The following is a 25,578-nucleotide window of genomic DNA, read 5'->3' as shown; positions in this document are numbered from 1 at the left end:
ATAAAATTTTACCAAAAATTATAAAAAAATAATATTGTTTGAAAATTGTTTAAATAATTGTAAAACATCTGAAGGAAATGTTTTATGATTTGTTAGGTGTGATGTTGATTAATGTAGTGATGAAATAATAGGATCACTGGAAACTAGGAGTCTATTGATTTGATCAGTATTTGTTGCTCTACTTTTTTGCGACAAGATTTAAAGTGTTTATTTCTAGCCTCTTGAGCTTCCTCTGACACAAGTTCGTTGAGTAATGTACAGCTTTTTATTATGTGATGCCCATGTATCAATGCTTTATGAACTGATTGAGCCATGTAACACCATGGATAAAGGGAAAAATATAGTCTAACAGTGTCAAAACAATAATAAGTCTATTTCATAGCCTGAAGAGAGTTTTACCAAGATAATGTAAATCTAAATAAAAGGTTTTGATATTTTTATAAATGCTTTGGCCAGTAGCATCATCAAAACCAGCTTTACACGTTAGCGTCATTGCTTTTATTGCTTTGTCATTCAATATTGAGTGCCTTAGCACAGGTTCCTGAAATGCACAGATTCTTTGCAAAGTATGAATTATTAAATCTTTTAAATAAACTGAAGCCAAACTGTTATATTTTCAGAATAACATTTCAATTTTGCATCTCTGACCTCATTGTAAGCGGGGTAAATGTTATATTTTTTCTCCAAGGCTCCGCTTTTAATCAATTTATATGAAGCTTTTGTCAGGCTGGCATCAATTATTAAAGCCAGTGCTTTGTCTGCTAAATAATTACTTGCTTTATCTGTATTTGAAATATTTAAAACGTCCTTGGCAACAATAACAATAGATTCATCTCTTAGTTTTTTAATAGCAGCAATAAAAAATTCATTGGATGAATGAGATTCAAGATTTGAGCAGCCGTGGCGCAGTGGTTAGAGTTCTGGCTTAGAACCCAGAGGTCCGAGGTTCGACGCCGGCTCTAGCTCAATAAGCGAAATTGGTAAGGAAAGAAGGCGTGAACTTCCAGTTAAATGCTCTCCCGCGGTGCTTTGTGATAAGACCTTAAGGACTTCTGGGAGCACCTAAATAACCTAAAAAAAAAAAAGTATACCAGATGCACACCATTTTTTAGTTTTAGTATAACTATCATCAAATGTAACTGGTTTTCGAACACATCTACTTGCAGTTGGTTCATTGTCTTTTACTGACAACTAAGTGTTCATTAAGCCAGTTCACAAACTTCTTTTCAAAATTTTTGACAGTATAATTTGCAGATTTCCACTTTTTGTATACAAGTTAACAAATCGTTAAACAGCATGCATAAAATCAATGTCTTTAAAATCAGCAATTTTTGGCTGAATAAATTTCTTCAGTAATATTTTGTTTTGAAATACTAAGATTGTTCTTTTGGAGAAAACTATGAATGTCAAAGTTTAATAAAACCATATCTAAATAATTCTTCTAACAAATATTTTGTATTTAAAAGTTTAATATTATAATATATATGCCGCGTAGGGTACTAATTCTTGTTAGTAATTAAGTTACTACAAATGTTAGTTATTAAAATTAAAAGTAATTAAACAACTGTTAGTGTTAGTAATTGAATTACAAACAACTACCGAAAATATGTTGTTGCTATACTATGCAAAGTAAGGTATCCATAGCAACAACAAAAATTAACCTCATAAGAATTGTGAATCTTATTTTAACACATACGCCCAATATTGTGTACTTAGTGCAAATAAAATACTGTAAAAACAATATTAATGTAAAAATGGATTGTTGCTATGAAAATTAACTACCATAGCAACCAAGTTGAAACATAAATAAAATCTGAATGGGGATTTAAGGGGATGAGCAATCAATGGAAACTTGATTGAAACATCATATAGTTTAAATAAATATAAGACAGCACACGCCAAATTGTGGTAATTATTAGTTATAGTAAGGTAAAAAATATATTTCTTAAAGATTTTTTTTTTAATCTGTTATTTTCAAAGTATAACTGAGATAACATGCTATGACAAACTTTATTTCATTGTTTTTCTTATCTCTAAATACTCCAAAATAACATGTACTAATTTTTTGTTTTAAAAACGTAGATGTAATTAAAATATCACACAGCGTTGATGTCACCAAAATTACTAATTTAAATTTTTTTTTTTAAATTTCAATATTCAAATGCTCAGAGTCCTAATAACTAAGGGATTTAATAAAAATAAATTACCAATAAATTTCTCCTAATATATATAGATACTAAAATTATATAAGTTTTTAAGATTAGACAACTAAAATTTTTCCCATTTTGTCCACCTACTGGCTTACTGTGCAATGTAAAAATAAACTCTATTTGTTAAAAAAAAAAAAAAAAGTTGATAAGTTGAAAATGAATCTCAAACAAATAAATTTATTGAAAATTTCAATGCGTATAAGAACCAACATTCCAAAAAAACTAATATTTCAAACCTATTACTATGCTTCATTTAACTCCTTTAGGGAATGTCAAATACAATGTCAAATTGTCATCAATTATTAAAGTACTGTTTTCTAACAAATAAACCTAAGTTTTCTTACGTACATGTGAAATTGATTGAACTATATAGAATTTAATTGGAAAATTTAATTTAAAAACAAATCAATGAACAAAATGTCTGATTGATTTTTGTATCATTACCATTATGCAAATTTACAATAAACAATTTATAATCAATGAAAAAAAAGAAGAAAAGAAACAAAAACATATAGATTACTCATTATTAAAACATGAACTTATTAAAACATGAAATAAAAATTAAAAACAAGTTTCTAATAAATTTAACAATTAAAATGCAATATAATTGTTTAAATTGTTGAAACCAAAAAAGAAATAAAAAAAAACAACATTAAGTCATTTGAGAGGGATATTGGTAATAATTGTAAATTAAATCCGAAGTTACTTTATACATATATAAATGAAAATAACAATCTGTAACAATCCAAATTAGAACAATCAAGAACTGTAAAGGAGACGTTGTCTCTGATCAAATGTCGCAGAAAAACTAAATAAGTATTTTATTCTATGTAGAAGATTTAAACATAAATATTGTTAATTATCAACTGCACGCATATTAGAAAATGTCAATATATCACAAAATGATATTGGAAGATTATTAAATGCTCTTAGCATATCAAAATCAATTGATTTGGTACATCCTTTTGTTTTTAAACAAACTTCAAATTTGAAAAAACAAATAGTTTGAAATATATGCTTTATATTTATTATATGTATTACATGCTTTATATTTATATTATATTATATGTTTTATATATTATATGCTTTATATTTATCTACAGAACTCTTACCTGATATTTGAAAAAAGCAAACATAATGTTTAAACAAGGGAGTAAGTTAAAATCAACAAACTACAGACCTGTATCTTTTATGTCGATTTCATGTAAAACATTAGATTGAATCATTATATAATAATTATATATAGGATTATATAATTATATAACAATTATAAACCATTATAACTTAATATCAAACAAGATAATAACAAAAAAACAGCATGATGTTTTGAATGGAAATAACTGCACCACAATTTTAACAGAAATCTTTGACGACTCAACAGCGACATCATTAAATTCTAATTGTAATTTTAAATACCAACTTTCAGAAAGCATTTGACAGAGTACCGCACATAAAATTATGTTCTAAGGTGGTTTATGATTATGGTATTGTTGGTATGCCTTATAAATGGATTGAATCGTTCTTATTAAATAGAAAACAAAAAGCGGTTATGGGATAATGCAAAACAGATTGGGTTGGTGCGGATTTAATAATATAGGTTGTTTCTGCTTCGTCAACAATAAAATATTTACATCTATTTTTTCCAAGGTTAAGCTGAAATTATTTCAAAATGACATAAAAAATGAATGAAAATTGAGGTCGAATTTCCAGTAAAGTAAAATAATGCATTTTAGTGATAAAAAATATCCTAATTTAATAAAAAACAACGGCAAACTGAAAGAAATAGAAAAATCTACTTTTACAAAAAAAATTTAGGTGTTTACATTTCTCAAAATTTGAAATAGGAAAGACAAGTAAAAAATAGTGCAAGTAAAGCTAATAGTATGCTTGCAATATTGAATAACACTTTTAGGTAAAAAGATATATATCTTAAGAGTTTGCTTTATTGCATGTATATTAGATTGCATTTGGAGTTTACGATTCAAGCTTGGTATCCCAATTATAGATATTATAGATATCAAAGAACTCAAAAAATTTCAAAGAAGCGCCACTCAAATGATCACATAACTATGACATTTGGATATAATCAAAGATATAAAAATAATAGACTTGACAACCTTAGAAGTTCTAAGACTAAGAAGTGACCTTATTCAACAATATAAACTATAAAAAGGCCTCAAATCTATTGATGTGAAAAAAGCTTAAACACAATTGCATTCAATTAATACGTTAGGCCCAGCCCCCAGTATTAGAGGCTACAAACATCATGTCACATTTGAATTTGTTAAAAATTGTTTGGCACTTCTATAAAAATATTGTTTGGCACTTCCTATAAAAATTGATGGCACTTCTATACAAATAGGGTTGTTTTTGGATCGAATAATTTACCTGAAGGGGTAATAGAGTCTAGATCAGTTAAAAATTTCAAATCTAACCTTAAAATGAATCATTTAAAAAAGATACTAAACTGTTTAAAAAATTGTAGATAGTTATTGAATTTGCTGTCATAGATATTGCCTGGTGCTCAACTCATTATACATACATACATACATACATACATACATACATACATACATACATACATACATACATACATACATACATACATAATATGTATGTATATGAAAAAAAAAAACAAAAAAGAAAAATAAGAATAATTGTTTTTGTGAGTTTCTTTTAAATCTGTGAACCCTTTATATTCATAGGCTTCATAATCATATATTGCTTCATAATCATATATTGCTTCATAATCATTTATTGCAGAAAAAAAAAGATAAAAAGATTTACTTCTATTGAAGCGACCATTGATTTTGTAAAGAATGTTTCTTTTATTTTGTTACTACTTAATTTCTTAAAAAACTTTATTTAATAAACTTATAATTAATTAATTATAAATGAACAACTACCAATTTTTGTCTATAATAATAGCAGGTCCCTCCACTTTGTGACCATATGTAAGATTATTTAGTAAATAAACTTTGGTATCAATGAACATATTATCCAAGTAACATGAAGCAATCTAAAAAAATAGATAAAAATAGGCAGTGGTTAAGCGGTTATTAAGGATTCATTTAACATTATCTAATGCTAATTACACGGATTTACGCTATCCCCGATGACATATATATGTATATATGTATGCATGTATGTATGTATGTATGTATGTATGTATGTATGTATGTATGTATGTATGTATGTATGTATGTATGTATGTGTGTATGTAAATGTTTATGTATGTATGTATTTATGTATATATGTATGTATGTATGTATGTATGTATGTATGTATGTATGTATGTATGTATGTGTGTATGTATGTATATGTTTATGTATGTATGGATATATGTATGTATGTATGTATGCACATAGCATATTTTTATTAAAAATACATGTTTTAACTAGTTTCTAGTTATAATACATATTAAATTATTTAAATGTAATCTCCTCAAAGCTAAGGGGAGTTAAGACACCCCTTAAGAGTATCAACTACAATTGAGATTATTTTTATTTAAATTTGATTTACAATTGAGACTATTTTTATTTAACTCCAAAAAACTCTTTGGGAAGATGTTTCACCAATATAACAGAAGCTAAATCCTACACATAAAAATTTGTAAACAGCAAATGATTTGAAATTTATAGAAAACTGATATTTAAGGGAAAACATAATAAAGATTTTGAAAGAGATAAATACTTAATTAACAGGATATGAAATGTTTTTTAATAATAGTGATTTAATGATAATTTTAATGTTAATGATTAACAACAGAAAGGGCATCCAGTTTTTTTTAACTGTGTGTTATTTTTTTCCCCTGTGTGTTGAACTATGCGTGAACTTGAAAATGCTATCTTTAAATTGCCAGATTTCCTTTAACCTAGTCTTCAACATGTCAGAGTGAAAAAAGTTGGAAATTTAAAAGATAGAAAATTTTTGATTCTTTTCCTTTTCCATAGTAAACGAAATGGTTGTAATGAATAAATAAATGGAATTATCTTATTGATTTAGCTAATCAACATAATTAGTTGTAATAGATAATAGTTGTAATAGATAATAGTTGTAATAGATAACAGTTGTAAAAAACTGACTTGACTCTATTGTAAGTTTTAAGTGTTTATTTATGAGTCATTTTAATGACTCACAAATAAATTAGCAAAAAACAATTTGAAAGCCTGTAGCCCCCATCTGTTTAGGTAAATTTTTATCGGTTGGTTGTACTTTCAACTAAACAGATGTCACAAATGTAAAATGTATATTTAGTTTTGTTAAATTAGATAATGTTACTGCCTTATAAAAAATATATAAGAAAAACTTTTTAAAAACAGCATTTTAAAAATGGACTTAAAAGTAAAAATAAACTATTTCACTGGACCCAAAGACTTTGTGTACATACACAACCTGAAATATCCATTAAAGTCAATGACTGAAAATGTTGGGAAACTAAGTACAACTCTTTCCTATTGGCGCCCAACATTTTTAGTCATTGACTGAAATTTTTAATGGATATTTCAGGTTGTGTATGTACACAAAGCCTTTGGGTCCTGTGAAATAGTTTATTTTTTACTTTTTAGTCCATTTTTAAAATATTATTTTTAAAATGTTTTTAATATATATATATATTTTTATTATTCAACAGCAATTCTATTTATTTACGATAAACTGAAATGCTAAAAGTTTGTTGTTTATTATTTGTTTCAATTACTTTTCTTAAAGACTTCTTTTATTTACGCTAAACTAAAGTCTATTTTGCTTTGTTTGTTTTATTTACCTTTTTTTAATGATTACTTTTATTATTACCAATGACCTTGTGTTTATTTTGCGATAACACCAAAAACAAGAACAAAACAAAAAAAACTGACAAGAAGCAAGTTAATAAAAATGTTGTAAAATAGAGTTAACAACAATTTGATGGTTTCTTAAAGAGGTAGTATGAAGATAGATACTCATTGAAGAACTTTAGGCTTATGATCTCAACAGATAATAAGTATTTTCCATAGCTTAGCTTAATTCACATCTTTAACAAAGTTAAAGTATGTAAATAGTTGATTCACATCTTTATTAAAGTTAAAGTATGTAGATAGTTAATTCACATCTTTAACAAAGTTAAAATATGTAGATAGTTAAAGGCTTTGGTGTGTAAGCTTTAGACATAAGATAGTGTTTCCAAGATAATTTGACCATGGAGGTCAGCTTAATTCACATCTTAAACCAAATTAAATGAATCTTTTGATTCAATTTATCATTGAAAATTTTACATTTTATCAAATTTTCGTAGTAACCATATATGTTAAAACCATATATGTTAATTTTAATAAATAAAACTACGAATGTCCTTAAACTTTTTAACCACAGAAAAACCATTATCTTTTTTTAATTACATAATTAAATGTTATTTTGAAAAAATGTTTTTATTTTCAGATAAAAAATATTATTAGCTATAATCAGTAAAAATTTCAAGAATATTGAATGCGCTGTTCAAATTTATAGCAAAATAAGTGACTGTCCTTAAATTTTACATACATAAATGTTTATGTGCAGAAAGATAAAAATAAACAAATTTAAAATACCTTTTCAATCTTTGGAGGACTATCAGCCCTTGCTATTTCTTGTGCCTGAGGAACTTCAGACTTTGCAGTGCCTTTAACAATTATGTCATCTAATATGATAGATTTTGCATCAATAGTGAAACCAAATTCCCTTTTGTATCTCTTTAGGAAAGCTGCTTCAAAATCACCATATTTAAAATCACAGATGCCAGAGTCCTTAAAAAGAAAAATAATGCAACACACTTTAACTATAATAACTTATTGCTCACAAAATGTTTGTGTTAATAAGTTGCTGTGTAACAAGCAAATAGTAAATTAAAAAAAATCTTGACAAAAAGGTAATCCACTGTTATTCAGTGGTAGCTCTCTTAGATATTATATTAAACAAATTGAAAACCATCAGTGCATAATGAGCAGCCAAATAGCCAGGTTTAGGTCAAGGTAACCATTCAGCTGCTTTTCAAAAGCATGACGTCACCATACAAAACAAATAGCCACAGTCAACAGCCTTCTTGCCTGTGTATCTGCTCATAAAAACAAAAATACATAAAAACAAAAATACCAAAGTTAGTTTTTTTGAGTTTGACCACAACTCTCAATTAGGCAAGTGCAGTCAAGCATAGAGGCAATTCAGTTGCCTCTATGCCTGACTTAGCATTATCCTAGTTGAGCCTTAACAATTTAAAGTCATCTACACAAACAACAAGACGAATTATCATTGCAGGCAACATCAATATTTCAGAGAAAACTTGGACTTCAAATTCATTTGTCTCTTCTATTGGAAAAGTCTCTGCTCATCATTTATCTCTATTGTTTAACAGCTTTTCTGTTTAAGCTTTCAAGTCTGCTCATAGCTTAATGACAAACAATCTTGAACTTATCATTTGCAACTACAGATTGCACAAACCTAAATTTGTATGTTTGGATGAGCCAAGAGGGTCCTTCTCTTGGGACCTCTAAACACATTCACTTAAAAGCTTAGCAACTACATTAAAAAAAAAAAAAAAAAGTCAACAAATTGAATAGTCATTTATCTTCAAGGACTTAGTGTGGAACAATTCAGCATTTATGACAAAATATTTAGGTTTAGGACAAAAGTCCTTGAAGATAAATGTTAAGCTTAACAATAATAGCTTCATAATAAGCTTCACAGAGCTTTCAGTGTGGGACAATGTTTCCAGCTCTGGCTCAATGAGTGCAATGTTGTTTTCAATTCATCCCACATATACAAAATAAACAATTATATAAAAACTGTCATCTCTCATTCATTTAAAATTGTCCGTAGTCTTTCAGTGGGCACAGAGTGCCTCGGGAAGATTATGGATGATTATGGTGAGATTATGGCAGTTTGTGTATTAAGTGTAAAGATGCAGAAAAATTTGGTATCAGCATGTAGAGAGACAGTTTTTGAAGAAAATGATAGAGGTAGAAGTAAAAAAACTAGGTGAGAATGCATTCCAGATGAGATGAAAAAGCTTCAGTTAAGAAAAGTAGATGTTCAAGATGTGTATATTGAAAAAACAACAATATAAGAAACATTCAACCCGTACAAAAGTAAAAACAAGAATGCTAAATCTGACATCTTAAAACAACTAAAACTAAATACTTAAACTTAAAACAGTTTATGGAGGTCAATTTGTAATAGAATATTTCAAACTATACATTTTTTATTTTTTTCCAAATAAAATTAGTTAAATAAAAAACATTTTTTTCTAGTTTAAGGTTTTTTAAGAAAACCTAACAATTTTATTACAAAGAAGAAAAAAAGAAAAAAAAACAAGGAAGTTCTTCTTTATCATCGTTGCTGTCATATAAGTAACAATGGTAAAGAAGTGTATACATTGAACCTTGGATCTCTTGATTCTGAATATTACAATTGCTCTGGCCGCTGAGTCACAGCTGTGTTTATATGTGAATAAAATAGGCCTATATGCTTATAAGCCATGCATATGAATATATATCTGTCTATGTATATGGAATGAATGTTTATGTCCATATATATGGAAATATGTCCATGTATATGGATAAATATATCTATGTATATGGATAAATAATAAACTTATCGTTGACATTTGTTTAGAAATACTGTTTTAAGGTAACTAGTAATAAAAAATTACTGAAACAATGCAAGAATAAATTTTTAAAAATGAACATCTTACATCAAACCAAAAAATATAAACTAAAATAAAATAAAATATTTATTGTTACAAGTTTCATGTACAAATAACCTTTTAGTAATGGGTGCCCACATAAATGTTTCTAAGGGGTAGGGGAGATAGGGAGGTGAGAGGGTAAAAATACTAATTTTTTTTCCTTTTTGGAAATCCCCCCCCCCCCCTGTTTAATTAGTTAAAACAAAGAAGACAGTATAAAATTTGTCATGGACGGACAACATGCTGTAGTAAGTAACAGCATACTATAACAGCAACTTTATTAATGATTCAATGAATGTGTATAGCAAACTTAGTACATGCAAAAAACTGACATTTATTTTAATTAAATTTATTCTTTTAACAAGAACTGGAGTTGTCTGTTACCAATATCAAACGTACCTACAATTTTATCATTAAAGCCTTTTTTGTTGCAGTTTATTTTGTCTCAATGTACACTTAAAGAGATCCCAAAGTGCTGAGACAAGTCGTGTTTATTTTAAAGAGAATGGTAAAAAAAAAAATGTTTGGGCAGAAATTTTTCAAGTAAAACAAAATAATAAATGTATACCAACAAAAACAAACTTTTTTGTTTTACTCAAAGCTCGCTGTCTCCACAGTAGCAATTCTATTGGAGTCTTTAAAATATATGCTGCAATCTACAGACTTTATAATTTATTCAAGGGCGTTTAATTCCAAAGAGTTTTAGTAAATGACGTCATTGTAGAATTTTTTTTTTGAATTAATATTATTTGTTATTGTTTTATTTGTTATTTAAAATAGCGTTTATTATCAATCGTATGACTTTCCTATAAATTTTATAGGAAGCTAAACATAAGAATATTTTTTTATAAAGCGCGAGAGCCAAATAAAATTAAGATTTTTATAATACACTCTTAAATAAAATTAATATATAAAAAAGTTCTTGATCACCTTATTATATATTCTGAACCATTTTTTTTGTGTAAATAATGTGAACTTTTTTTTAGTTTATATAAGCTGTTTATTGCTATTGCGTTTTGTTCTCCTATTGAAATGACATTTTAAAAATCTTAATTAATAAATAATTTTGGTAAATGACATCATTTATTGGAGATAATAGCCGAACTCTTTGATTTGTAGTTAGAAAATATTATTAAGTTTGTCAATTTAGTGGAAATTGATAAATTTTGATGATTTGCATGTAAACATTAAGGCAATTTTGTATTTTGCATTAGGACTTTGATAACTAAACGATTAAAATGTCAGCAACTCCATACCGATTCGAACCTTTTTAAAAAAAAGACAAAAAAAACCTGTATGGAAAAAAAAAAAAAAAAAAAAGTTGAAAACCGTATCAGCAATGAAAATTCAAATTTTGATATTGCTAAAGCGTCAAAGTTAAGCTGTTTAAGTGTTGGCGCTGAACAATGGTGTAAATAAGAATATTGTAAAACTTGAAATAAAGGAAACAAATATCACCTCAGGTATTACATTAAAACATTATATTTAATATTTCCTAATTTATATGTCGTATTTGGCAAGTATTTTACATTTCTCTCATCAAAAAACTAGCAAAATTGACAATAAAAGGTTTTTCGTTAAGCGATTTTGATTTCAAAATTGACTTGATAATACTACACTTTTTTTGCAATTTTTGACAGTAATTATTTAACTTTAAAAATAAAATGAGCAATACATGTTTTATAGAATAAATTTTATTAAATATATCTTGCATGATTAAATAAGTATTTCGAGAATATATGTAACCCGATGAAAAGTTTAGTAATTAAGGGGTCGTCCATAATGTATGTACGCCTGAATTTCTACCCTTCTTCCCCCCCCATTCCACATTTTGCTATAGTTTTTTTGAGTACCCTCTATCTCCATAAAACTATTTACGCTAACCATGAGCGAGACTAGGTTTTTTCAAACCGAGAGGAGAAGTTAGTACTTCTCGTGAGACCAAGAACGAGACAAAACGAGAAATTTAACAATTTTTGAAAACAAATTTATTAAAGTCCAAGTAAAAAAAAAAATGTATACATGGTTTTGACAAATAAACACAATTAACATTTGTCAAATGTAAACAACTTTTTCAAATATTAATTCAGAATTTTTTTTGCCAAACTTTTCCAACAAGACAATGTTTTCTCCGATTAGATGATTTGTTCTACTTTTTCTGGGTGTAAGTTGTGTCTGGATGATCGGACGACATTTCCACCAATTAAGAATCGGAAAGTCTTTTTTGGCATCAGGGAGATATTCATACTGGCACATTTCGCTCAAAATAGGATTCAGTTCAGATGTTGGCTCTTGTGTTTCAAGTCTGACATTTAACTTGCGCTTCAGTTTTGAATTAGGGGACAAATCTGCTGAAAGATTCTGGCAACAGGTTGGCACTCAACATTATCCTTAACCTGTGAGGCTAACCATTAAGAATCGGAAAGTCTTTTTTGGCATCAGGGAGATATTCATACTGGCACATTTCGCTCAAAATAGGATTCAGTTCAGATGTTGGCTCTTGTGTTTCAAGTCTGACATTTAACTTGCGCTTCAGTTTTAAATTAGGGGACAAATCTGCTGAAAGATTCTGGCAACAGGTTGGCACTCAACATTATCCTTAACCTGTGAGGCTAACCATTCTTTTGTTGTTTGAAATTTTTTGAAGAGCTTCAAGTGAAGTCCCTTTAAAGCCAGATTTAAGTAGTTTGCTGCAGCACTCAGTAAGTTTCCAGTGTGACAAAGTGGAAATCTTTTCTCAATGCAGCTTTTCAAGTTTTTTGCATACAAGACACCGTAGCCATTTTTTCCATCCGTCTCAATAAATTGATCAATTTTTTCATGGATTAAATAAAGAGAATCGGCGACAGTGTTAATTGTTGGAATAGACTCAGCCGACCATGTTTCTGTAGCTTCTTTAAGTGGTGCAAAAATTTCTACTGCTCCCTCGATTGATTTCCACTGTGATGCACTGATGGTCTTTGAAGAAAAAATATCTTAATTTGCACATAAGCTAATAATTGCACTCTTTAGATGTAGGACAGAAGCCATGCAATCCAGTTCACTATTCCATCTTGTGTCAACAGATTGACGTAACTGTCTAAAATTGTTTCCTTGAGCGTCTGATTCTGATTCAAGCAACTCAGCTGCAACTGTTGACTGGTGAGTTAAAGAAGCTAAATCTTTGCATGTTTGCAACGCATCATCCATTCCAGCAGTCATTCCAAATGAGTCTCGAACTGTACATTGCAAAATATGATTGTTGCACAAGTATTGGTCAAGGCGCTTTAACAATTTGACTGCAAGTTTCATGTTTCTTGCCTGGTCCTTCACGCAGTACATTGGCAAACCAGCAGGCAAATTTAGTTCTTCTAAGAAAGAATCCAGCTTTCCTTCAATTAAGATACCTGTGTGTCTGCCTGGGAACTGTTGGACACGGGGTGTCCAGTGATGTAGTCTCCAATTTTCATCAATAGCATGAAAAGTCCAAGAGATGTAGCTGTCCTGAGCTCTAGAAGTCCAAAGGTCAGAAGTAAATGCAGCACTTTTTAGATTTGGCGTAATCTCCGTTATTATGCTCTTCATTCTAGATTGAACTTCTCTTGACCAAATTGAAAGCTTTCTTGAATATGTTGTTCTGTGATGAAGGCTCAGTTTAGGGTTTGCAATGTCAAACAATTTCTTGAAACCTCTTCCTTCGGCTGCTGAAAAGGATGCCAGATCAGTGCAAAAGTAATCCAGCATTGCAGAGTCAAACTGTTTTTGAATGGAATTGTCTTTGTCATATTTGGACTTTGTTTCAAGCATTTCGACCATGGTTCGTTGTTTCTTCTTAGGAGGAGGAAGAAGAGAGTCGTCAGTTTTTTCAGAATATTCAACGTAATCTTGGCTGTGTTTTTTTACGAGGTGACGATGAAGTCTGCTTGTGTTTCCATTTTTTGTTTTCAAAGACTTTTTGCACGCCTTGCATTTAGCACCGTCACTTGTTTTTTGAAAATATCTCTAGATTTTGTTTTTTCTTGGTGACATTTTTGATCGTTGAAATGAGGCAAGAATATTTCTTTTCAATATGAACAATATGTGTCAAGTTGAATTCCACTGGTAAACTAATGAAATTAAGTCGAAAGTGCACCATTTTATACAAAAAGTTTTTGTATTTAAAATCTAATTAAAAATATTTAAAATCTAATTAAAATTTTTTAATTAGATTTTTAAAAAAAATCTAATTAAAAATCTAATTAAAAATTTAATTTGTTTTTGTCAAAAACAAATTAAATTTTTAATTAGATTTATTAAAATCACGAGTCAAAATATTAATTAATTAAAAAAAACAAATTATTAAGCATTTTGTAAATTATAATAATTTTTAATTTGGAAAATAATATAATATTTAAGTCTCGTTCTACTTCTTGCGAGAATTTTCTAGTTCTCGTTTCTCACGAGAAGTCCCATTTCTCACGAGAAACGAGAACAAGATCTCGCTCATGGTTAATCTACGCTCTTAACCTACCTACCCAACATTTTATGATATTTTTTTTACATTAGTGTCTCTGTACTTTTATAATTGACCCCCTGCCCTCCATCTCATATACGCTCTTTGCAGACCCCCTCTCCCCCACCCAAGCATACATACTTTATAAACAATCCCTAAATGCTGTTAATTAAACTTTTATCAGGTTAAAAAATTCAAAATAATTTTTATAACAGAACCTTTATAAGGATAATAATAATTTAATAACAATAAATAACACAAAATTAATTTACTGCAATAAAGAAGCTTAAAATGTCTGAAATATTTTATTATTATTTTTAATGTGAACTTTGTAAAAATAACAAAAAAATAATAATATTTTGAAATAACTAAAAAAATTCTATAGTAATTTATGATTAAAAAAAGAAAACTTTTATATAATGATAAGTAACTAAACAAATTCTTTAATAATCTATAATGAAAAAAAAAATCTATAATTGCTAACAAAAATTTTTTTTTTAAGATTTCCTATCGAAATTCTACAATGACATCATTTACTAAAACTCTTTGGAATTAGACGCGCACAAAAGAATTTATTATAAAGTCTGTAAATAGCAGCATATATTTTAAAGACTCCAAGAGAATTGCTACTGTGGAGATGGTGAGGTTTGAATACCAACAAAAACAACAAAGTTTGTTTTTGTTGGTATACATTTATTATTTTGTTTTATTTAAAAGAATTCTGTCCAAAGATTTTTTTTTATCATTCTCTTTAAAGTAAACACAACTTGTCTCAGCACTTTGGGATCTCTTTAACACGTGCAAACCAGATGGTGATTTGACATTGTTGACCTAAGCCATGTTTTTACACAACACAATGTGCTCCACTGTACATGTTTCAAGTAAAGTTAACAAAACTAGTAAGGTACACTTGGATTTGTGTAAATAGTAATAAGCTGATGAAATCTTGGCTGCTTTTGTATTTTTGTCTGTTCCAAAAATCAAACCAACTCAGTGCCTCAGTTCCAAACTATCTGTATTGTACACATTATTAGTTGTAGAAATTTTGTCTATAAAATTTTAGATTTAGTTCGCTTAAGTTTCCTGGATTACTTTAGTGCTTTATTTCCCACACTGTCTTGAAATTATTGGAGGAATGGGTCAGAAGATCTCTGTTTAGGGCTTTAATAGTATAATTTAATTTCTTTAATGCCAATAGTATTTTGTATCACTGAAACATCATTTAGATCATTAACTACAAAATTGAGTCTATGTGAGGCACAGCAAACAAAAGCATCTTAGGGTATCCTTTTTATTTTTGCCTGAAACCATTTTATTTCAATGTGGAGCACCAATCATAATCTCAAATGAGAAGATTATTAATAAGAAGACCAAACTCTTTGTAATTGAACAACACAATCAAAGATCAAGGCAGCGCCCATCTTTTAGCAGTAAAAACCCAAGAAAATGCTCATAAACCATAACCTCTCACTAGATGTATTAACAAACCGCGCTCCCAATAATAACTTTTCAATTCCTAAAGTATCTGATGTTTCATCGATTATGACGGAGAATCCAATAGAACTGTAGGCATTTTGCAATGTCTTCTTGCAGAGCATGTTCAGACAAGTTGATTAAATCATTCTGAATTATCTATCTGACAAAAAATATTTTTAAATCTTTTATTGTTGATACCATGTTGATGAAGTGTCCATCATCTCGTTGAGCCCCATGATCCCATGCTGAGCTTGTATCGTTTTAAGCATATTCATTAAAATGTTTATACTTTGTAAAAGGGTTAGTAATGAAGACAAATTGTAGTTTTTTTTTAACATGTTGTGAAAATAAAACACAACACCCAAAGCACCATTTAAATTTTAAATGGTTTTAATATGCACCTTTTAGGTGAATATGAAAACCATTGAGTATACTGGTTAGACCAAGAAATCCTTAAACAACACTTTCAATTTCCAGAAATGGAACCTTTAAAATCAAAGGATGGATGAGGCTGGTATGGATCAGTTAGCAAACGTTAATTAAGAATAATAGGAATATTTGTAGTACATAAAAATTTTTACATAGAGTATGTATTTTACATATATAGCAACAAATTTTATGGCGTGCAGATTGGTAACAAACACAAAACTTTTTCTTTAATTTACAAAATGTAGGGGCCACCCTGTTTTAAGTATATATTTGTAATTAATGGTAAGACACGCAAGTATGTTATATATATATCTACAGATTCAATGTTAAAAGAGAAATATTTTTTTTGTTTAATTCAAATTCTCCAATATTTGGAATTCAATATTTTGTTTATGAAAATAAAAACTACCTGAAGATCAGCTGTGGATGCTAGAATATAAATTACCTGAAGATCAGCTGTGGAAACTAGAATAGCTACACTTGTTCCAACATACTTCATATTAAGTTGTGGTTCAAAAACTAAGCTCTCCCTTAATATTAAAAAAATTTATACAGAGTTATATATATATATATATATATATATATATATATATATATATATATATATATATATATATATATATATATATATATATATATATATATATATATATATATATAAGGTCTTTTTCACACTTACCGTAAGTTTAAAAAAAGTTATTATAATATATTAGATTACTCAAAAAGTAGAAATGCATTAGAAATGAATTTTTGCAGCCATCAATGTAATACGGTTAGGGTTAGTTTAAAATTATTTTCACTCTGAAATTTAAATCAATAATGTACTTACTATGATCAATCTTTTAAAGCGCAGTTTTCTATACTTATCGTAAGTGTTTCACACTTATTGTATATATTGTCGACACTTGTCGTATATCTTAAAATCTACTTTAGTGTCTGGTTTAAAATGCGCTCGCGGTTTCAATGAAAATTTAATGCATTGGTAACATTTTATAAAACGTTTTTAGGTATAAAATTAAGAAATAAGACTATTAAATAAATTTAATATTTATTATCAAATAAACTTTAATTATTTAGTAATAGAAACATTATTATGAATTAAAATTAAAGATTTCAAAGCATTTCCATGACTTTAGTATACTTATCCTTTAAGTTCTTAAACTGGAAAGGACAGAGTTTCATCATAACTATCTAAGTCTTATTTTATAATTATTATGAACATTTAAATGGAACTCGTTTTCTGACACTTTTGCAACTTTTTTTTTTTTTAATTTTCATGTTTTCTCTTTCTTTTTTAGTTTTTTCATTTAATAACTTTTTCTCCATAGCCAATTGTTTCTTTCTTAATCTTTCTTCCTCTACTTTTGACTTTTTATCTGCAGCTAATTGTTTCTTTTTTAATTTTTCATCCTTTATTTTTGACTTTTCTGGCACTTTTGTCTTCTGAATTAGCTGCCACGTTTCAGATGTTACAACTGATGGTAAACGTTTTACTTTGCGTTTGGACGATTGGACTGGTTGTTTTGGCTATATTAAAACACTTTCAATTGGATATTATTTCTGCTGCTATTTTTAAACTGAAGCAAGCTGGTTTTGGTTCTATTACAGCTGCAATCAGGCATTTCCATTTCGGTTATACCTTGCACATTTTCTAAATTACCAGTTGTTGATAGATTTTTATTACCCTGTTGTGTTTCATCAGGTAAAATTATGGTCTTATATGTTTCAGATTGGGCTCTTTTCCAAAAATGATACAACTGGAGGTATTCAAGATCACCTTTCCAACCTAAATGTTCGTCAGTCAATTTAAATTGCTCTAAAATACTAAAATCAATGCACTTTTCAATAAAGGTTATGGGAGAGTAAGCTGATAAAGTTATACTTGAATGGTTTTCTACTAAATAAGGAGCCAGAGCAACAGTTGACTCAGATAATTTTTGAACAATTTTTTTGTAGTCAACACTATTAGCATCAAATGGAAAAATTCCAGTATTTTTAAAACTACTTTAATATTATTTGCCATAGAAGGATAAACGAATTTAATGCTTCTGGTACATTTTCATTGTTTATTTCTTGTCCATTTTCACTTTTTCCAATACCCCATCCTGATGGAGCAGTATTTATAATTCTATTTGGAAGACGAACATATTTAAAAATTGTTAATGATGGAGCAAAAGTTCCGCTGGCATTTACTGCAAATAAAGTGGTGATGCTTTTTTATTACTTCGGGCACTTTCTTCATATGTATTTTTTCCTTGTTCACCAATTAATAAATTAGTTTTTGGTGACAACTGAAAACCACTCTCATCCGCATTGAAAACGCGCATCGAACCATTTAAATATTGAGCATTTTCTCCTAAAAGCTTCGGAATTTCAGTAAACCAATCTCTTATGGCTTTTTCAGTTACTCCTCCTCTAGCTCGGTTTAAGTACTCACCTTGTTTTTGAGATAGCTGTTTGTGACGGCGAAGAAATGCATAAAACAAACCTTTTGCAGGACGGTTGTTAGTAAATTGTGTTTTTATATTGTTGGAATTCAAATATTTTTGCACAGTATCTAATAGCTGTACTACAGACATGACAAATCCCATTCTGGTGCATATTAGTAACCAATCGACTTACTTGTTTTCAATTTTTCCACCTAGAACTGATTCATTCCCGCAGTGTTGTATTTTCAAAGAAGTTCTTCCAGATATTTAATCATGAAGCGTCTGATAAGGAATTCCAAACGTCTTGCTCGCTTTGTACACAACCATACCTTTTTTAACAGCATTAATAGCATCACGTAATTGACTATCTGTATATTGAAGTCTTCGTTTTGAACTACAAACTTTTGTCTTCCATACATATCAATGGCACGACAAAAACATTTTTGTCGTGCCATTGTAAAATAATCTTAGTAAAATATTATTTATTTTTATAGTAAAAAAGAAACAAATTGATTATTCATTGGACATACGATATGTATGGAATGACATTTTTTTTAGTTAATACTTGTCGTACATTCAAAAATACTACACTGATACTGTAATGATGAGTTGTTTTAATAATATTAATAACAGTTCATGTTTTATTTATCTGATTAAGTCAATTTAGAAATAAAATTTTATGTTATCTTCATAAATTTCCTTGTTTTATTTGAAACGCTTCTAACAGCTGGTACTTAAAAAAAAAGTATTTTGATAGGTTGACGTAATAAACCCACTGAGTTCATTTAAGTAACTATGTATTGCGGTTTCTATGTATTGTAATAGAAGTGCATGACAATGTTGTTGATAACAAAATAAAAAAAATAAAAAAATAATTACTACTTTTTGCAAAATTTAAGTTAGTATTTAAAACCTACGATAAGTGTCGACTCACGGTAGGTGTGGAAGCGACCCTATATATAATATATATAACACATTTTTCAAGTTTTTTTGTCATAATTTAAAAATAGATGAGATTTTTATTAATTATTCCTCTAATGTGACTGTATAGTAAAACTAACTCAAAAAATGATAACTTGTAATAGCAGGAAGAAAATTAAATTTTGTAAAAAAATAAAACCATGCAAAAATTTTTATAGACAACTAAAAAAACTCAAAAAATAGTTATTATTTATCATTAATTCATATTTATCACAGCACATTAGTATTTTATTGGATAGCCTATAGATTTTAATACTGCTTGACAACAACAAAGCATAGAGTCAACTATGTGAATAAGAACATTCAGTGTGATATTTCCCTAATAAAACGAAATCATAAATTGATGATCGAGATGCTCCCAAAAACGCTCTATTGGATTTAAACTTAGGCTTTGTGAAGGCCAGTCCAAAACTCAAGTTTTTTTAAATTGAAAAAATTATGATAGGTATTGAATGATGCTTTGGACCATAGACTCGCTGGAAAATCCTTGATTATCTCTAATTATGCATTCTGATCCATTATGTCTTCAATGCTTGTTTTCAAAAGTCTTCTATCCCTTAACTAGTACTCTAAATGTTGAATTAGCCACATCATCTAGGCTGCAATTAACACCATATTTCTTGCTCAAAATGCATTTAATTTGGGAGCACTTTTGCAAGAAGCTTGTTTTGATTGTCTTAACAAAACTCTGTCTTAATGTTCAGTGGTTATTTTTGGCCTGTCTGAATGATACTTATGGTCTCTATATCACTTATTTAGTACAAATTTTACTATCAGGTATCCATCTTGACAGGTATCCATACTGATTTGTGTTATATCTAGGCAAGTTTTAAAAAGCTAATTTTTTGAAATTTATAATTGTAGCCATCATATTGACATTAGAATGGGCTTTAATGTAGATAGATTGGGCACCTCTGATTTACTTAACAAAGTGCAACATAACAAGACCAAACATAAGATATATATTTTTTACGAATAAAGAAGAACATTTGAAATTTAAGTTTATACTACTTATACCCTATACTACTTACATCAATTTAAGCAAATTTTCATAAGCGTGTTTCATTTTGTAAGGAAAAAAGGAAACATGGATAAAAACATATTCAATTGTTTAGTAAAACTACTTTAAGTGCATATATTGCTTTTTCCATCCATTTTCCATATTTTATGCTAAGCTCCTGGGATCATGCAACTTAAGTCATTTTCAAAATTTCATTTTCACAGCGAGAGTTGTAACAACTCTTTGAAGACTTCTTTGAGCTTCCACCTTCTAGGACATAGAATGCAGTGAACCATTATTACACGTTGTTCCTCTAAAAACCTTTAAGCAGGAGTTTTTTCATCTAACACTGTCAAATCAAATCTTACCTAATATAGTACAAACTTTAAAACTCTCAGAAGACTAGGATGTTAGGAACATTTTTTAAACACTCAGGAATATTAATTTATGGGTATTATGTTTTCATTTTTTCACCACAATGTTTTTATGACTCAAAGGATGATATTTTTAAAAATAATTGTTTCATGCAATCTATATCTTCATCTCTTGATTTCTCTGCACAAATATTTTTTACCTGCAAAAAAAAGAAACTTATGCGAGAATAATAAAAGAAAGCATACATTATTACAAAGAACTTTAATGCTAGAAATTTTATTAATTTGAAATAAAAGTGACCAATGTTTGCAACATCTAAATTTACAAATTGTCTAACTTTACTTTGTATATATATTATATATCTTTGGAACCACTGAGACTCAGGGGACAAGCAATGTGAAAATAAAAACTTCAGAAAAATGAAAGACCATAATTTTCATTAGAAAAATCAATTTTGGTAAATGTGTCAATATATCTGGCATAACCAGTTAGATAGGTAAGCAGTTATCTGTTATCCAATTTCTAGCAGGATATGAAAAAGTCATATCCAGTACAGCACAATTAGCAATTCACTTTTTGCTGCAAAACCACAATGACAGATTATAAAATTTCTGTTAGAAAAACGTTATTAAAATGCATTTCTTTAAAACACTCTTTTAAAAGTGTTTTTTTTTTCATTGTTAAAGAATGGTCCCTTTTAAAAAAAGTGGTCCTTTTTAAAAAACTATATAACAAAATCTATTATAAAAAACTTTAAATATCTAATATTGGCTATAAATTAACAATTTTATATTGAGTGGTAATTGTATGGACACAAACTGTCCACAAATATTCTTTTAAGTAAGTATGTGCATATCAGCGGTTTACAGCACCAATTTTAAAGATAAATATGTGACCTTTTTTTCATTGCATGCTCGAAGTAGGGGTTGTAAGGATAAATTTTGTTGTCTTTTTTTTTCAGAATTTTAAAAGTAGAGTGTTTTAAGTTTATCATTTTTTTTTTTTTTTTGCATTTGCTAACGCTTTTAGTGATTTCATTACTATTGAAAACTTTGTTCATGTTCTGGAGGTGAATTGACATTAAAGGCATGATGGTTTTTTTATCTAACTTTTGAGTCAATTTTCAATATCTATTTTCTATATACCTGCCATATTTCATTAAAAAAAAAGGCAGACTCATGTCCTATTTTTGCACGCAGTAAAGGTATCAAATATTCTTTTGTTGTGAAGGCTTGGAGTGAAGTTTAACTACTACCAAGGTTGAGAACCTATACTCAGGATACTATCCCAGGAAAAATGTTTTGAGAAAGAGATTAACCATTTTAGCAAATGAAATGGCAACTAAGAAATGTAAAGAAACATAAAAGAAACAGAAGAGAGAATTCAAAGAGGATCTAAAAGAGTTAAAAGATAAGGCAAAGGCAAATATAAATATCTAAATCAGGTTTTTGCTCGCAATGAAAAGACAATCCTTAGGACTTATCTCATCATCTTCATTATCATCATTAATGATTATCTTAGGAAAAAATTAAAGGAAAAATATTTATATTTACAGTTAAAGAAAAACTTCAAAATCACATTAATATTTTAATATAAGAGTTGAAATTTATCCAAAGCAAGTTATCTTATCAAAAGGCTTTATTTATGTCAACAGCTTGCTGACAAAAATTCTGAAATTCTTGTACTGCAAAATGACATACTGATTTAACAGGACAAAAGTGGAGCAAAAACAGTAAATAACACAAAACACCAATTATTGCACTATTTTAAAGCACTATTATTGGAAACATAACTAATATGATGAGTGACAGAGTTGCAACAAAACATGAAACAGTTACTAAGTTAAATCAGAAATTTAAATGAAACAATGATCTTGCAAGTCTTCACTCAAAGCATTAGAGACCTCTAAAGGGAAATTTTTTAGAAGAGACTGCATTGCAGAAATTGTTTTACAGCTGAACAAGCTTTGCCTCAAGGACACTAAAGGTACATATATAATCTTAACCCCACTTTTTTACTTTATTACAATGTAGTTTAGTGAACTATAATATTTAAACCTAAATAAAATCTTTTAATTAACAATGCTTTTTACTCCAAATGCTCTTTAAATAATTTACTTTATGTTATTTAAAGGTGACTGAAAGTGTTTTGTAGCCTTTTTGGATCAACACAAGCTGCCCAGAGGTTTGCTACCACGCAACAGAGGAAACAGACTACAGATTCTTTTTCACACATGTGTTATTTCAATTCATCACTATGCAATATTAAAGACATTTCTGTTTTCTGGCTTGGCATTATGCAAAGGTATGAGATATAGTTTGTTCCAAGATTTTACATCTGAAACAGGTCAATCTTTTATATGATTGCTTCCATTTTTCTACGCATTCAGATATCAAGTAAATAGGAAAATGCACAATAAATGAAATAAATCTTTAAAACCAATAGTAATGATACTTGCAGAAATAGTTGGGGGATTATATATTATCAGAGACTAATATTATGGTTTATTATTTATAAACTTTTTTGTTTCAGGTATCTGCGAGTGTGCCCTAACTTTAATTGGAAAGCTACTGACTGGTCCTTCGATGACAAAATTTTATATTGCAGGCCAGGGACTTGACTACATATCTGGCATTCAGGTGGTAAAAGATGTTCGAAACGCTCTTTTTGAGGGCGGCAAGAATCCTCTAAATTTAATTAAACAAAAAACAGATTTTTTCAGAAATATTATTAAAGATCTTGTTTTTGATTCAATAACCAGATTTAGCCCAGTAACTGATGAAATGATTAAAACATTAGCTGACTGTTTGAACGCTGTTGTTAGTGTCATTGACGGGCAGTACAAATGAAAGTTCAACACGAGTTCTAATGATTAACTTATGAACCAGACTTAATCAGCAAGGGTTCACAAAGTTGACTTGGAAAAACTAATATATTAAAGAAATTCATATTGCAGCTGCTATTGGAAGGCGTATTTGCCACATTTGGTTTGACAATGCCACTAGCAACTAGGGTGTTTGTTATGGTAGAATTCTTAGCATTAAAAAGAAAAACAATGTTATACACATAGTTTCTTATTGGAATCCAAATGAAGTTGACGATGCTGTTGAGTATAAAATGAGAAAATACCAACTATCTACAGACATCCTATGGTAATATCATAAAAAATTGATGTGCAAATTGATTGTAATAAGGTATGTGTTATTATAAATCATAATATGGTTAATATACTTGCATTAATAGGTTTCATTTACAGATAAAAGGTAAGTGCCTTACTTAGCAATATTTGTTTTATGAACAAGTTCTTATTTTAAGTAGTCGGGTAGTTAACGACATTCAACAAGCAGGGTTGACTTGGTTGCAAGGGCTATGGGAAACCAAAGCTCATTTAACTATTGACTTTGAGCCATTTATATGGCTCCTGACGTTCTGTTTCTACTTAGAAAGATCACTTTTTGCCTGCATGGATACCGAGATGATAGTATTAAGTAATTTAAACCAATCAGTTGAATTTAAACCAATCCCTGGAATCAGTTTTTTTTATTACAGTTTTAATACATGATATCGTTTCTTTTTCAGACAAAAAATATCAATAGATTCATTTGCTTCCATTAAAGTTTCTATTTTAATGGTATAATGTGTTATGCATCAGAAGTTATTAGGACAAAATACCTAGGACAAAAACCTTCTTTACCCTTAAACCTTCTTTATTTTTAATGATTTTTTTTTAGTAATTATTTTAAATATCTAATGTATTTTATCTATCATTGCAAGGTTTCAACTCAAAGCATGAAAACTGAAAAATAGACTATTGCTTCTATGGATTTTTAACAACTCAAAAAAGAAGTTAGTTTAAACTTATAGATTAAATTATGCAGTAATAAAGTTTATTAATTTTTATTAACAGTTATTTTTTTTTTAATAATTTTATCATAATTTTTTTTTCAGGCCTTCCCCATTAAAAATGGTTGTGCTAAAGTGATCTATATATTTATTTACAATTTTTTTATTTTAGGTATCATTGCCCAAAAATCGACTATTTCTATCATAGGATGTCAATGCTCTATTTGCTTTAAAACTAGGCTACTTTCATAGCCACAATTCTGTTAAAAGAGTTAATAAGCGTATGGAAAAACAATTAATTTATTTTAAATTTTTTATTACAAAGTATAATTTAAAACAAATAAATCCTTTATTCATTGGGGCGGGAGTATTATTTGATTTAAATCGAGGCAACATACGAAGGATATTCTGAAACACTTTTACCATATATCTGTCTCTAAATCTAACATTAAGAAAATAATTGTCAAAGTAATTAAAAACTTTTTATTATAATTATTTAATTAGTTAAATAGTTATAAATAAAAATTAATTTAAAAGTATTATTAATCTTGGTTTAAGTTGTACTATTAAGTGGCTTGCGTAATAAGAATAGGATAGTGAGGAAAACAGGGGTTTTTTTTCGTAAAACTATTGCTATTACACATACCACATGATTTTCCAACATTTTC

General features: G+C 28.5%; 1 protein-coding gene across 6 annotated transcripts in view; it reads right to left on the bottom strand.

The window, feature by feature from the left end:
* LOC136072111 (5-oxoprolinase-like) overlaps window positions 1-25,578 on the bottom strand; it is a 119,573-nt gene that overhangs the window by 43,599 nt on the left and 50,396 nt on the right. For 4 of the 6 annotated variants that reach the window (XM_065820448.1, XM_065820449.1, XM_065820446.1 and 1 more), the window contains exons 19-21: window positions 16,728-16,812; window positions 7,775-7,969; window positions 5,117-5,229 (exon numbers count right to left, since the gene is read on the bottom strand). In XM_065820448.1, the coding sequence (XP_065676520.1) occupies window positions 5,117-5,229; window positions 7,775-7,969; window positions 16,728-16,812 (393 nt within the window). Of the gene's footprint in view, window positions 1-5,116; window positions 5,230-7,774; window positions 7,970-16,691; window positions 16,813-25,578 lie in introns of all 6 variants that reach the window. The other 2 variants (XM_065820447.1, XM_065820445.1) reach the window with 1 other exon arrangement.

The sequence above is a fragment of the Hydra vulgaris genome, chromosome 15, assembly GCF_038396675.1.
Source record: "Hydra vulgaris chromosome 15, alternate assembly HydraT2T_AEP".
Taxonomy (NCBI): domain Eukaryota; kingdom Metazoa; phylum Cnidaria; class Hydrozoa; order Anthoathecata; family Hydridae; genus Hydra; species Hydra vulgaris.
This window is presented reverse-complemented; position numbering and strand designations above follow the sequence as displayed.